Raw genomic sequence first — 15274 nt, 5'->3', positions numbered from 1 at the left:
AATCAGTGTCACAGGGGCGCCTGGGTGGCTTATAGTCCATTAAGCATCTGCCTTCAGGTCAGGTCAAGATCTCAGTCCCCTGGTGGGCTCCCTGCTCAGTGGGGAGTCTGCTTTTCCCTCTCCCTCTGCCCCTGCCCTTGCATGTGCGCTTTCTCTCTCTCTCTCTCTCAAATGAATAAATAAAAGATTCAGTGTTACATATTAGTATCACCTTTCTTAGCCCTTAATAAATTAATCTCTCTCCATTCACCATCACCAATTACAGTTCAAAATATTAGAAAACTGCCATGCATTGGCACAAAAGGACACAAATATCTGAAATCCTACATGTATATAGATCAGTAGGGATCATATTTAAGGGTGAAAATGATACTAATAGTTCTTCAGTATGAAGACGATGCAGTATTTTCAGAGAACCTTCCTCTTATCAATTTCTGATTATATTCCTGGTGTTCTACTGTCTTGAATTCTACAGATACGCACATGCATTAGTTAAATTCAAGCTGTTTCAGATAGGTACATAGGTAATGGGATTCTGTGTGAACTTAACCCAGAAATAAAGAGTTATGGGAGGTGAAAAGAGGAGAGACCTACTCTGCACAGAGCCAGTAAGCACATGTTTCATTGAGAGCATGATAATTAAAATGAGACTTAAAGAATGAGAAAAAGCTGGCCAAATGAGGAGCCAGATGAAGGACTCTGGGCAGAGGGTACAGCAAAGGCAAAGGGTTGGCATATTGAGGAACCAGAAGCAGAGTCATATGCCTAGAGCAAAGTTTGTCAAAGAAAGACCAACATCAGACAAACAGGGTTAAGTTCATACAAAGCCTTATAATTTATGTGAAACAGGCTGCTCCCAAGTAGACCTTTCAGAGTCCAGATATTCGAGTTATCCCCTGCAAATGGTATGCTAAAGCTGGCTCATACAAACTTGTTAAGAGTGGGATGGTTCATGTTCAGGATTTTTGTGAGTCACGGGCTAAAACAGTTTTCTTTAAAGCTTAAATTATATAAAAATATTTTTAAAAGGTAATACTTAAAATGTATTACTTCCTAATTATTTTACTAAATTCCAAGTTTATAATAAAATTCCTAAATATCCTATGTTCCTTGGGCTGTTTACTTCTATTGTATTTGAATGGTAGAAATAATATAAACTGGTTCCCAACTGTGCGTCATTTCCCAGCTCTGCATTTAGTGACATCATGATGGGAGCTTGAAATCAGCTACAATGGGAGTATTTACACCATAGAAATTCCAAACACTAGATAGATTACTACTCTTGAATTTTTTTTTTTGGTAAAAAAAAAAAAATCATTGACCAGCACATCAGTGTCACTTGCCATCAAGTCGTCAGAGCTGGGAGCCCAAATGTTATTCCTTTTTTGAATCTCTGACCCACAGAATCTGTGAGTACAGCAAAATGTCATTTGTGACATTAAATTTGGGGGTGGTTTGCTAGGAAGCAATAGGTAATCAGAAGAGCTTTTTAAAAAGCATCTGCAACCATTTAGCCTGTCAAGAGTACTGAGGAAAAGAGAATACCGAATTTTCTTAGATGCTGCCTCTGAAATGGGACTAACTCTTTGGGACTCGCTGTTGCAGAGGTTTTTGATAATCTCACAGACAAAAATGATTCACCTTTTTGATATCAACCTTTTTTCTCTGGCCTCCACAATATTTGTTCAATGGGCACAAAAAAGTGACCAGGGCTTCAGGGATGGAAGTTATTTATTGATCTGGCAAAATGGGCTTCTCACCATTAAGGCTGATGAATGGCCAAGCAACTAGCTACAGTCATCAATCTTGAACTTCTTTTGTGATACAGTATACCTAGAGACCAGTCAGTCACTGTGAGGCGAGTAGATTATAACAAATCCCTTCCATCAAGGGGGGGGGGGGCTGTCTTTTCTTAATGTAGTAAATGCTTTTTTTCTGGATATGGATTTGCCTTCTCTTAATGGCTCTGCTTCTACTAACAATACCATCTTATCAGATTTTTGCTCACAGTCTAATTATCATGTACAACACTACTCCTACCAAATAAATAAATAAATAAATAACCCCAAACAAAACAAAAACAAAATAACCCACCCAAAAAGCAAAAACACATTTTAAAGTGAAGAGTAATGCAATTGATGGATGTTCCCAGCCCTGCTTTCACCATGCTATCACATCAGTCAGAAGCAGGTGAGCCTATGGAATGGTTAAGTGATCCAAGGAAGAGTCTATCTTAATTCTTGCTTGGAGATAACACATTGCTAGGTTGAAATGCTATCCTCCTGAAGTTAGCATACACTTAGAGTTTGTGATGAATGAACATATATTGGTCCAGATACAAAAGTCCAGGAATCAAGGGTCAGAATTGGAATTTATAATCGCCAGTCAGACTTTTTGACCACTTGGAGAAGAGAGGATCTTCATTTTTTGTTATATACATAACGTATATTCAATTATTCCCCCCTTTTACTATATTTTATATTGGGCGTTTGATTCTAATCAACATTTAAAGTAGTCCATGGCTTACAGAATATTACGAGACGATTGAGATTTAATAAGAGTAAGAATATACATATGGAAGAACCCTGGTCATGTAACTGGATACATTCACCTTCTTTTTTGAGAAGGTGATTTTGTTTTTGTGTAAGAAGTATAGTTGTTTTTTTTTTTTTTTTTTTTTTTAAGAAGTATAGTTGTAGTGTTGGGTAGATACCTGTTAGCATTGCTGCTGTTTAGAATTTTAATATGAAAAGAGTGTAATAGGGTTGCCTGGGTGGCTCAGTTGGTTAAGTGTCTGCCTTCAGCTCAGGTCATGACCCTGGAGTACAGGGATTGAGGCCCACATTGGGCTCCCTGCTCAGTGGGGAGTCAGCCTCTCCCTCAGCCCCACACCTTACTTGTGCTCTCTCTCTCCTAAATAAATAAATAAATAAATAAATAAATAAATAAATAAAATCTTTTTTTTTTTTTTAAGAAAAGAGTATAATAAAATTTAGGTTGCAGTGGAAACTTGGTATTTGTGGTTATCCAAAATCTTTTGAACAGATGCTCCATCTTTGTAGCTCTCTCTCCAGCTCCAAGCTGCATACTGAATGTCATCTTCTCGATATCGGAAACAAACAAACAAAATTTCTCGGGCATGGTTAACCACTAGGTGGCAGACATGTGACTTAAGAGTCAGCCAACCAGAGCCACTCACACTAGACAGATTGTAAAGGGAGCCAAGTGAGGAAACGTGCAAGACATGGGATCCATTTCCTTGTCACAGGTAGTTGCAGAGACTGCACATTTCTGGAACTGTGAATGTAAGGAAAACTCACAAGGCTAAGAAATATGGTCCTAGCCATTGTGACTGGAAGCTAGGTTTGGAGATTTCTTCTATTCCTTAATTAATGTCTTCTTGATTAAAACAGTTAAGCTCTCCTGTTTTATGCAATTAGGATAATATATATTAAATATGTATATAATATAAAACATATATGTAAAATAATAACAACCAAATAATGTGTTCTTATAATAATATAATGCCGACTTCTTAAGGGCTCAACAATTTAACTTATCCTGAATACGCCTCAGTACTTAGGAAAATATTCAATAGAATATATGCTTAATACTCACTTGTCAAATCGAAGTAAGATAAATGTAAGTTATCTAACATAGAGAATGTGGCCAAATTATTCAGATCTAGCATCTATCTCTGGCTTCTAAGCTTATAAATTAAAATAAATGAAAAATAAAGAGGAACTCATGAAGATAACACTGACAATCTACTAATTTTACACCTTTGCCAGGAGCTGCACTTTTGTCTAATATTTACTAAGTCTTGCAGACGGCACTCTCTTTGGTGTACTCAAAGGATTGCAGGGACTACATAAATGGCCACTAATAATCCTAAATTAGAATTCATTTTAAGTGACCACAGCCTATATATATGTATGTGTACATATATATACGTATATATAAAAATGTATCATATAGGCATATGTACATATTGCATCATTGGAAATTTTTAAACTAAATTTTGAAAATTATACAACTTATTATTAAATTTGAATTCAACACAACCCGTGTGCAATTATTTTCAATCACAAATAGCATTCAAGCAGACACATACTCTGGTCTGTACACGAATTCGGCTGCTGCAATATGGCCACACAACACAGCCATACTCTCAAATGCTGTTTACAATCCCCTATGGTCCAATGTAAATGTTTGAATCCCAGGTTGCAATAACTGTTGGGAGGGCATGTGTCCTTAGGCCCCCTTCTCTTTATCATACCCTCTCAGAGCACTTTCAGATACACGTACACTTGCACCTAAACATACGTGCACATTTATCTTCACCTGCCTTCAGCTGCGAGGGTCTTTCTTTCTCAATTGAACTGTGCTTTCCACTCACTGAGGAAATATGTTTGGAGGGATTTTATTAACTAGTGTAGACAGAGGTTTGTCAAGAATGGGAAGCTTCCCTTTAGTAATGACAAGTGTTTGATTGTATTTAAATGTCCATATAATTTCTTGGCTGAAAACATAAGTAAAGGCATGATAAAGAATGTTTCAAATTAAGTCTTTAGCTTAAATTAAGGACCATTAAGTCTTTTAGTTGACCTCTAAGGGGAAATTATAGCTTTATTATTTAAAATTGATATTAAGACTGGCTCTTGAAGTCTAACTTTTTTTTTCTTTCCTTTAAAGATTTTATTTATATATTTAGGGAGGGACACAGTGTGAGCAGGGGGAATGCGTAGAGAGAGAGAGAGTGACAGAGAATCTCAAGCAGACTCCACACTGACCGCAGAGCCTGATGCCGGGCTCACTGCGGGGCTCTTCATGGATATCATGACTCTGAGATCATGACCTGAGCCAGAATCAAAGGTCGGATGCTTAACCAACTAAGCCACCCAGGGGCGCCTTATAACTTCTTCAAAGTCACACAATAGCTACTTTCTAAAATACTACCAATAATATAAAGCATTCTTTGAGATCTATAGCCACAAAAATAGTTAAAACAGTTCCAAAACAATAAAAATTCTCCACTCCTATATTAAGAAACAAGAACTAGTTTAATATTCTGGTTTCCTTTCTCCTCTTCATTAATTAATTTGGCCAAAACATGGTAAGGTTTAGCAGATGATTTGAGTATGCTGAAAAAATGGAAGGAATAAATTATTTTCTATACAAAAATTTGCCTAAGTATTGTGAGAGAAGTTTTAGAAATAACAAATTTTGTTTAATCATTTTTGTCTACACTTTTATCGGTGTGAAAATATTAAACAATAAAGCTTTTTGAATATTTTTGAAATTTCTATTTTTGTGCAATCGTTAATAATAGGGCAGCCTGGGTAGCTCAGGGGTTTAGTGCCACCTTCAGCCCAAGGCCTGATCCTGAAGATCCGAATCGAGTCCTGCATCGGGCTCCCTGCATGGAGCCTGTTTCTCCCTCTGCCTGTGTCTCTGCCTCTCTCTCTGTGTCTCTCATGAATAAATAAAATCTTTTAAAAATCATTAATAATATCATTATTATTTTATTATGATTTTATTTGGATGTCCTTAATTTAATTATTTGAGGCAGCTGAATTTAGTGATACTTTCATTTCTCTCATTCATTCATATTTTTGAGCTGGGGATCCCGTGTTACTATAGTGGCAAAATGATAAATGACCACAACTTTCAGCTCTGACATCAGAATAAATACCTCAAAATACTTTGCACACAATGATATAAAATCAATTACTGAACATTAGAATTGAACTACAAAATAATAAAGAAACTCTGCTCTTCCCTATACACAATCCTTTGTATCACTTACGATTTGCAAGTGACTTTAAGCTTATGATCTCTTAAATACATGGCCTGTGGTTAGGCTGAGGAGTAGATTCCCTAGGAATGTCACTTATAAGATGCATGGCCTGAGACAAACTATTTATATGCTAGTTTTCCCATCAGTTAAATGGGGATAATGTGATTGCTGTAAGGATAAAGTGGGTTAAACATACAAAACATTAAGAGAAACATTTCACATGTAAATTAATGTTAGCTATTATCGTTTTATCATTATTAATTGATAGATAAACTGCATTCATTGAACTCCCTCTGAAACTTCTATTTTTTATTTGAAGAAGATATAATTCATTCAAATATTATTCAGTAGAGTCCTGTCTCATCTATTGTTTTTGATGATACTCAAAATTATCACAAATACTTTATCCTCTTATGTTCTCTTTGTGGACTGTCTTGTGGTATTTATCTCAACTCATGAGCATATGTTAACTCGTCAACATGGAAAGTCACAGGTATAAGAAACCTGGAAATTAAGACACTCACTTCTACTTTAAACTTCCTCACAATATAACACCAATCAAATTTTCTTTAGGTGTGAGAAGGAAATACTACCTTGTTTCTCTTTCTCTATGATTAATAAGTAGGTGTTTATAGCAAGAAAAAAACCCAGAACATGGAGAAGGAGAAACTATTATATAAATCCATAAAAAGTATTATATTTAGCAAAGAGGGCACTATGGGATAGGAGAGAACGTATGTCTCATTTTTAGCCCTAGATATTTTTTTGTGTGATGGAGAGGGTGACAGGTGGTTATGAAATTTAGGAAGTTATTGTATAATTGAAAATTTGTACAAAGACGTTTTCATAAGTCTATTTCCCTATTTTTTCCCTAATCAACAACAAAAATCCTCCACAGAACTACTTTAAGAAGGGTGGAAAAATGTTTTCTGCTCTTATTCATGTTTTCAAAGTACCTATTATTCATGTTTTTTATTATTATTTTTTAAAATTTTATTTATTTATTCATGAGAGACACACACACACACAGAGAAAAAGAGAGAGAGAGAGAGGCATAGACAAAGGCAGAGCGAGAAGCAGGCTCCATTCCAGGCAGGGAACCCGACACGGGACTCGATCCCAGGTCTCCAGGAGCACACCCTGGACCGAAGGTGGCGCCAAACTGCTGAGCCACCTGGGCTGCCCTATTATTCATGTTTAAAGTCATGTTTAAAATTAATGGCTTCCGGAAACCCTGGGTGGCACAGCGGTTTAGCGCCTGCCTTTGGCCCAGGGTGTGATCCTGGAGACCTGGGATCGAATCCCACGTCGGGCTCCTGGTGCATGGAGCCTGCTTCTCCCTCTGCCTATGTCTCTGCCTCTCTCTCTCTCTCTCTGTGTGACTATCATAAATAAATATTTTTTTTTAAATTAATGGCTTCACTTTCCATTACCCTAATGGAACTTAATATCTCTATCTTTCTCACTTTGACCCTGAAGAGGTATTGCAAGTACAGCTTGCCTCACTGCTTCTAACCCCCAAGGATTGTCTGCAGGTGCAACAGCCACAGGTACTTCTGGGCCCTATGGAGTATAATATGATGAAGATTGTTGGATGCTGCTCCCAAATCTCCTAGTTCTCTGAAATTAGTCATGGTCAGGAAGGAATGATACACTCCATACTGCAATGGTTTACTTTTAGGGTAAAGTCTTCCCTGAACTGTTGTAAATCTTGGAGTTTTCCATGGATCTAACTTTTTTTTTTTTAAAGATTTATTTATTTATTTGAGAGAGAACACATACAAATGGGGTGGGGGGCCTGAGGGAGAGAGAGAACCTGAACCAGACACTGAGTGGGGACCCTGATGTGGGGCTCAATCCCATGACCCTGAGATCATGAGCTCAGCCAAAATCAAGAGTTGGACACTTAAGTGATTGGGCTACCCAGGTACCCATTCCATGGATCTAATTTGAGTAATTGTGCTAATGGCCTCAGAGCACACACAGGCTCTGGACTTAGACTGCCTTAGCTTTCAAATCCCTTTTCTCTTCTAATTATTTACTATGTAACTTCAAGCAAGTTATCTTCCTTTTTCTGAGAAGTTACCTCATCTGTAAAATGGGAATAATTAAAACATGTCCCTCATAGGGCATTAGAAAGGAGTAAAGGGCTATAGAAAAAATTTTTAAAAAGTTGTATAAAGGAGAAATACACGGTTAGAGTTTCTGCTGCATTTTAAATATGAGAATTAGTTGAAAGTCTACCAAGAAGTTTACATTTCCTTCCATGTTCAGCTTCCTGATCCCACTTTTACATTTGGCTGTACTGTGCTACATCAGGGAATGTAGCCTAAAGCATTAAAATGGAAAATATAGTGAAATGGAGCTGAATAAATCTCATGGCAGAAATAAACTTTAAATTTGCATGAAAAACGTGTAAGTTAAAAAATCAAGGGTGGGAAAATATCAAAAGTGAGAAAGAAATAGAAAAAAAAATTCATCTGACACCTGATAACATGATCTAAACTGTCCTTGTTATGTTCTATTTGAGGCAGTCCATATGACTGGCTCATCAGTCTCAATGAAAACCAATTCCTTGTGTGTAAACTGTGTGAATTCTCTCTCTCTCTCTCTCTCTTTTTTAAGATTTTATTTATTTATTCATGAGAGACAGAGAGAGAGAAAGAGAGAGGCAGAGACACAGGCAGGGGGAGAAGCAGGCTCCATGCAGGGAGCCCGACGTGGAACTCGATCCCAGGTCTCCAGGATCACCCCCTGGGCTGAAGGCAGGCGCTAAACTGCTGAGCTACCCGGCTGCCCTGTGTGAATTCTCTTTACCATAAAATAAGACTGATGAATAAAGAGATAAATTGATTTCAATCATAAAACCATTATGCATACACTGGTACTTTTCCTTAAAGGCATAAGCTCACTGTTTTTGGAGCTATTGTTTTTTTTATTACTCTCCAAGATCAAGCATAAAATGAATACACTATTAATTATACCTCACTTTCTCACTTTTTAGCATTAATCTGCGCAATACACTGAAAATACTTTTCACCCACTTCATGTTGAAATGGAAATATATATCCACGTGAGAGTGGATATATAGTTTTCTCCTCCACATTCTTTTAGGAGAGAAACTATTCTCAGTTATAGGTGATCTGGTGATTTATACATTTTATGAAATTTAGGGACTTTTTCTTCTGAATGAGAAAATACAGGATCTTTGATCAAATTCTGGACTTGAATATCACAGGGCATGAGACTGAAAGAATACAGGGGTTTTCCAAGAACAGAAGATAGTAAACCATCAAAATCATGAAATCAGAACATCAGAAATAGAAATCTCCTCAATCTTCTGAAATTAAAAAAAGCTGGGCCTTGTTTAATTCGGAGAGTTCTGCTTCAGTGGTTTTATACGTTTGAACTAGGTGAGGACCAGTGCCAAACCCTCACATCACCCCATCACGGAAACTCATACCCTCTCGAGCCTCTCCTCCTCTGCCCACATCCAGCCTCTGAAATATGGGCATTCTACTCCAATACAACATTTTGAGAGTTTGAAACTAACTATTGAGATCCAGTCCTTCTTTTCCAAGTCAAGGGAAGCAAAGGCCAGAAGGAATAAAAACATTTTCTAAGGCAACATAATGATTTAGAAACTGAGACTGTAATTTAGGTCTCTGGACTTCCTGTTTTGAGTTTTATAGAATATTCTCCATGAGTTTAAGTAACAGACCATGAGTTGGTGTACGCCTGAGGTCTTCCTCAAGTTTTTAAATGTTTGTGTTTTTATAAGTGTACAAGAGATAAGGCATTGAACTGTATATGGAATCGATTCCAAGCAGAGGCACTTTTATACTCACTCTAGTGTTGTTTCTTTCAGCTTTAAGTTCAGAAATTTCTTCTTCCTTTTCTAGAAGTTGCTCCCTACAGGCGTTTAATTCTTTTGTCAGTGCAGCAAATTCCTGAAAAAGGAATAAATATATTTGAAGATATATTTCAGATATTTAAAATAAAATGTTTTCCACAGGAATAAAAAAAATAAAAATATAAACTTGAATGTAAAAAAAAAAGGAATAATAACTTCAATGACTGGCTTACATATATATTTCTGTTATTAAATCAATTTGATTCCAATGTTCAGAAAAATACTAAACCATGATGTTCAACATTCACATTTTATTATAATATGTTGTTTAGGTAAGTGAATATTATATGTTTCAAAATGTATCAGATACATCACATTGAAATTAACATTGACAATATACTAATAATACAGAATTATTGAAATGTGGCTAATTTTGTGAACAACAAAAATCTTATACTTTCATTCCTATTCAACAATGTTCAGATTGAGCATACTAAATCATCAAAAAAAAAAAAAACCCCACAAAACCAAACCAAACCACTACTAACAACAACCACAAGAAAATCCTACTAAATGTGCTATTTAGAGATTAAGAAGTTCATTTATATGTTAACAAGATGAGAGAAGAGAATCTTCCTCTTACATTTATTATTTATTACTAAATAATAAATATCTAAGAGTTAATAACAATCATCCAGCAAATTTATGCCTTGCTCAGCCTTTCCCTCTGAAACATAAGTTCCATGTGAACTAGGACTTTGACTTCACTGCTACAATCTCAATGTCTAAGACATACATAGTATTTATTTTCAGTAAATGAAAATGGATCATGGTGCTATAAAAAATATTGATGGTTCTGGAGTAATCTTCTCTCTGTGTGAAAAATGACAATTTGGAGGACTCTTCAATAGCTTCCTCAAAATAGGATCAGAAATTGTGTGATCTCGGTATTTTTACCATGAAGCAGAGTTTAGACACAGTAAAGATTACATAAAAGAAAATCAAGAAACTTACTTAATTATTCGGCTACTCCAATTTATAAGAAAATACCATTTTAAAATGATTTTGAAAAATAGTAAAGAGGTCTTTGTTATCATTATGATTATCTTTAAATCATTTAAAGTGATTTTCAGTAGTAAAACTGATGCTTGTCAAATATTTAAATATTTGGGAAAACAGCTCCATGCTGAGAAAGTACTGTCAGAAGATCAAAAATAAAAATGAAAATCAGTGAGACAGTTTTGGTTAACCTAAACTCTATAAAGGCAAATATAGTCAAAAGTAAATCAATATGATGATTATGCAAAGCTGTGGAAGGTTTAGGGTTTATATTTTTGTTTGCTTCAAACCACTTATTTTGCTGAGTTTCTTTCTCAGTGGCTTTAGCCCAAATGGGTACTTCAAAGACCTCAGAGTAGACTTAGTGCTTAGAATGAAGATGAAAGAGTTCATGGTTACATTTAGGCTGGCATTATACAGATAAATGTTTTCCCTTCTGATTGCTGCCTGCTTAAATGTTGTTGATATTCTCTGAGCATATTATTTAGCGGAGAATGGAAATAAGCAACAAGTAGAAAACAATAAACATTTTCATAAAAGCAAAACTTTATAAAAACAGCAGAATTTTGCTGGAGAAAAGAAGAAAATGACGATGCTGTATTATATATTGTTAACATATAGGCATTTAAAAGTAATCCTATACTTATGAGTATTATAGACAAAATCAAATCAAATCTATATTTGACCTCAGAACAGTTTTTAAAAACTTATATTTAGGCCTATCTTTCTAGAGATTTAGCTTACATCTACAGAAAGATAAAATATCCAAAGGAAATATTTCAGATAAAATATCAGAGGAAATATTTCAGAATTTTAACATGAGGTATTTCCAGGTATTAAAATAATAGGTGAGCTTTGGTGCTTTTTTTTTTCTTCCTCCTATGTATTTTTATCATCAAAACTCTCTACAATCAAGAAATATTCTTTAATGCTTAGAACACAGAGAATATAAGCGCACTGAAACAATCATAGATTCAAAACCAAGGACAGAAATTAGTCATGATGTTATGGGTGATAGATGACTTTGGATTTTTTATTTGTTATCATGGAACTGAATATGAGCAAGCTTTTTGGTGTCTCCATCTATTAAGATTAACTTTAAATTTATTAACTTCCTAGAAAATTTCAGGCACTACTTTGACATTTTTTATCTCCTCTTTCTCTCTAAATAACCCATGGGGGTATCTCACTCCCATATGATCGCTGAGGAAACTGAAATACTAAGAATTTCATGAAGTTCATGAAGTTCACAACCCATACACAGTAACTTAGACTGTAAATATGGTTTTCCAGAACGCTTGACCAGTAGTGTCATTGCTCTCTACCATTTGATTGATCCTACCTATTTATCACATTTGTATGATTCAGATTTGGAGTGCACTCAGCAGTACTTTTTTTCCTTTTCTGAAGCATTGGATAACCATTACTTACATTCACCTGTGTTATCCTTAATTAGTCCAAAGGAAGTATGGGGAACTAGGAGGCTGAAGGCAAAGTGTGTCTTCCACGCAGAGCAACAAGAATTAGACAAGCACATTCCGTGTATCTGGGACTGCCACAGAGGCAGACACCTCATACAGAGTTACTCATCAAATGTTTGTACACCTCCCTTTGATATTTCTCTTTCTGTATCTACTTCTCCATCCTTACTGTTAAAATGACCTGAGTTTTATATATCTTTTATGAGATGTTAATAACACCAAATATAATTAACACTGATTCAGCCCTTACAATATGGCAGGCATTCTGCCTGGCAATTTATCTATTTTTTAAAAGATTTTATTTATTTATTCATGAGAGACAGAGAGAGAGAGAGAGAGAGAGAGAGAGAGAGGCAGAGGGAGAAGCAGGCTCCATGCAGGGAGCCTGACGTGGGACTCGATCCCGTGATCCTGGGATCATACCATCAACTGAAGGCAGACTCCCCACTGCTGAGCCACCCAGGTGTCCCACTGCAAGGCAATTTATATTGATTATCTCATTAATCATAATAAAACTCTATAACAAAATGCTAGAATAACACTAAATAAAACTATATACTCTTATCATATAATCTAGCAATTTCATTCCTTGGCATTTGTCCAAAGGAATGAAAAACTATGTCCGCACAGAAACATGCACACGGACCTTTATAAGGTCCTTTATTCATAATTGCCAAAACCTGAAAGAAACCAGATGACTTTCAATAGGTGAATTGATAAACTTTGGTACACCCAGACTATAGAATATTATTCAATGTTGAAAAGAAACGAGCCAGCAAGACAGGAAAAGACATGGAGGAAACCTAAATGCATACTACTAAGTGAAAGAAGCTATTCTGGAAGGTTGTATATCGCATGATTCCAGCCACATGACAAAGGCCAAACTGTGGAGGTCAGTGAGTGACAAGGGTTAGGTTGGGGGAGAGTGATGAATAGGTGGAGTGCAGGGGATTTTGAGGGCAGTGAAAATGCTCTGCATGGAAAAATGTTAGATAACGGTCATTACGTATTTGTCTAAACCCACAGAACGTGTAACACCAAGAGTGGAATAATCACCAAGGGTAATGCGAGCTGCCGACTTTGGGTGGTAAAGTGGTGGCAGTGTAGGCTCCTCAGCTGTAATGGATGCATCACTTTGATGGGGAGTGTTGATAATAGGGGAGGCTGTGCATATGGGGAGGCGGAGGGCATATGGGCAATCTCTGTACCTTCTCAATTTTGCTAGAAACCTAAAACTGCTCTAAGAATATAAAGTCTTAAAAAAAATCTTACTGAGGCCTAGAGAAGGTAAGAAATTTACCCAATGTTAGGTACAGGTGATGACAATTTGTTGTTTTTCCCTTCCGACCACAGACTTTCCTTTTCCAACTTGTTCCTCTTTCAGTCTTTGTAAAAATCGTATCTTTCTCAAGCTCACAAAACTTTTCAGAGCTTCTTACTTTCAAACACACCAAATATAACAGACTTTAACTTTCAAAATTCAAACTATCTAAAACATGGCCCTTTTATAATTAATTCACTCTATTTCTCATCAAACAATGGCAATTACCCTTTTGAGGAAGAGCCACTTTGCTCTGCCCTGAGCTTGGCATTTTATGTGAATTACCTAATCTTTTCCCTATTTCTCAGATGAGGATGTTGAAGCTTATCAGGGATAATAACTTGCTCAAGGTCAGTCACATAGATAAAAATAATCCACCCTGATTTCAAAACTCTGTAATTTCTACAACATTGCCTCCTTTTGTCTGAAAAAGCAAAATCATCAAATTTCTTAACAGTATCAATTGATACAAACTTACCATGCTTTCTATCCATCCATCCATACAACATTTATTGGGTGCCTACCACATTTCAGACCCACTGCTAGGAGTTGAAGATCTAAAGATAACATAGTTGCTACACTTGATCTCATAGATCTTTCAGAAATCACATTTGAGCCACATTAGGGATTTTCGTCACTCAAAACCCATCACTAAAGTGACACATTTAACTTTTTAGTGTACTACAGGTAGACTGTACTACCTGTCTACTACAGGTGACTCTGACCCTGTAAAGCTTCCTTCTCAGAAGATGTCTTTTGCAACTACCACAGATATTCCTTTCCTGTTTCAATTTCCATCTTTCCATTTCCTCATCTCTCTTCTATTTCTTTCATTCACATACTATCTCTTATTCCTTCCACATTCTCTCTGCCTAACTAAATTTACTTATTTATTTTTAAAAGTTTTACTTATTTATCTAGAGAGAGATAGAGTGAGCAGGGGGAGGGGCAGAGAGAGAAGGAGAGAGAGAGAATCTTAAGCAGACGATGTGCAGAGCCGGAGCCTGACAACGGGCTTTTTTTTTTTTTTTTTTTTTTTAATTTTTATTTATTTATGATAGTCACAGAGAGAGAGAGAGAGAGGCAGAGACACAGGCGGAGGAAGAAGCAGGCTCCATGCACCGGAACCCGACGCGGGACTCGATCCCGGGTCTCCAGGATCGCGCCCTGGGCCAAAGGCAGGCGCCAAACCGCTGCGCCACCCAGGGATCCCCTGACAACGGGCTTGATCTCATGACCTCGAGATCATGATCTGAGCTGAGATCAAGAATCGGATATTTAACCGAATGAGCCATTCAGACACCCCCCAATTTATAGTTACATTACCAGTTTGCATTATTAATGTTCTATAGTACCTTGTCCAAAATCTATTAATGCATTTACTGAATTGTTTTTAAAATAATTGAATTATGTTTTCATCTCCTCCAAGTAGCAGTATGATCCTTTAATGCAAGGTTGTTATCTTGTTTATTTTTATATCCTCAGGATTTAGCATAGTTCCTGATGAATTATACGCAATGAATCTTTGTTATAACAATAAATGAATAGTTCATTTTCCCTAAGCTTTTAAATTTTAATACCAAAACAATATTTAAAAGGTATAATTGGGTAGTTATTTCTTTTTCTGAGTGAGATTTTTAGAATTTGCTCCACATACAGTATGTCTGATATCCTTTTTACTTTGTAGCAGTTATTTTTGTCTACATCTAAAATATTATCCTGTGCCATATTCTACATAGCAATGGCATTATTGTCTATTA

At 36.2% G+C, this 15274-nt stretch overlaps 1 protein-coding gene across 11 annotated transcripts in view; it reads right to left on the bottom strand.

The window, feature by feature from the left end:
• The window catches only part of PPFIA2 (PTPRF interacting protein alpha 2), a 465246-nt gene that overhangs the window by 178584 nt on the left and 271388 nt on the right, over positions 1–15274 (bottom strand). For all 11 annotated transcript variants that reach the window (XM_041738828.1, XM_041738826.1, XM_041738829.1 and 8 more), the window contains one exon: positions 9649–9750. In XM_041738828.1, the coding sequence (XP_041594762.1) occupies positions 9649–9750 (102 nt within the window). The remainder of the gene's footprint in view (positions 1–9648; positions 9751–15274) is intronic.

Source organism: Vulpes lagopus, chromosome 23 (genome assembly GCF_018345385.1).
Source record: "Vulpes lagopus strain Blue_001 chromosome 23, ASM1834538v1, whole genome shotgun sequence".
Lineage (NCBI taxonomy): Eukaryota > Metazoa > Chordata > Mammalia > Carnivora > Canidae > Vulpes > Vulpes lagopus.
This window is presented reverse-complemented; position numbering and strand designations above follow the sequence as displayed.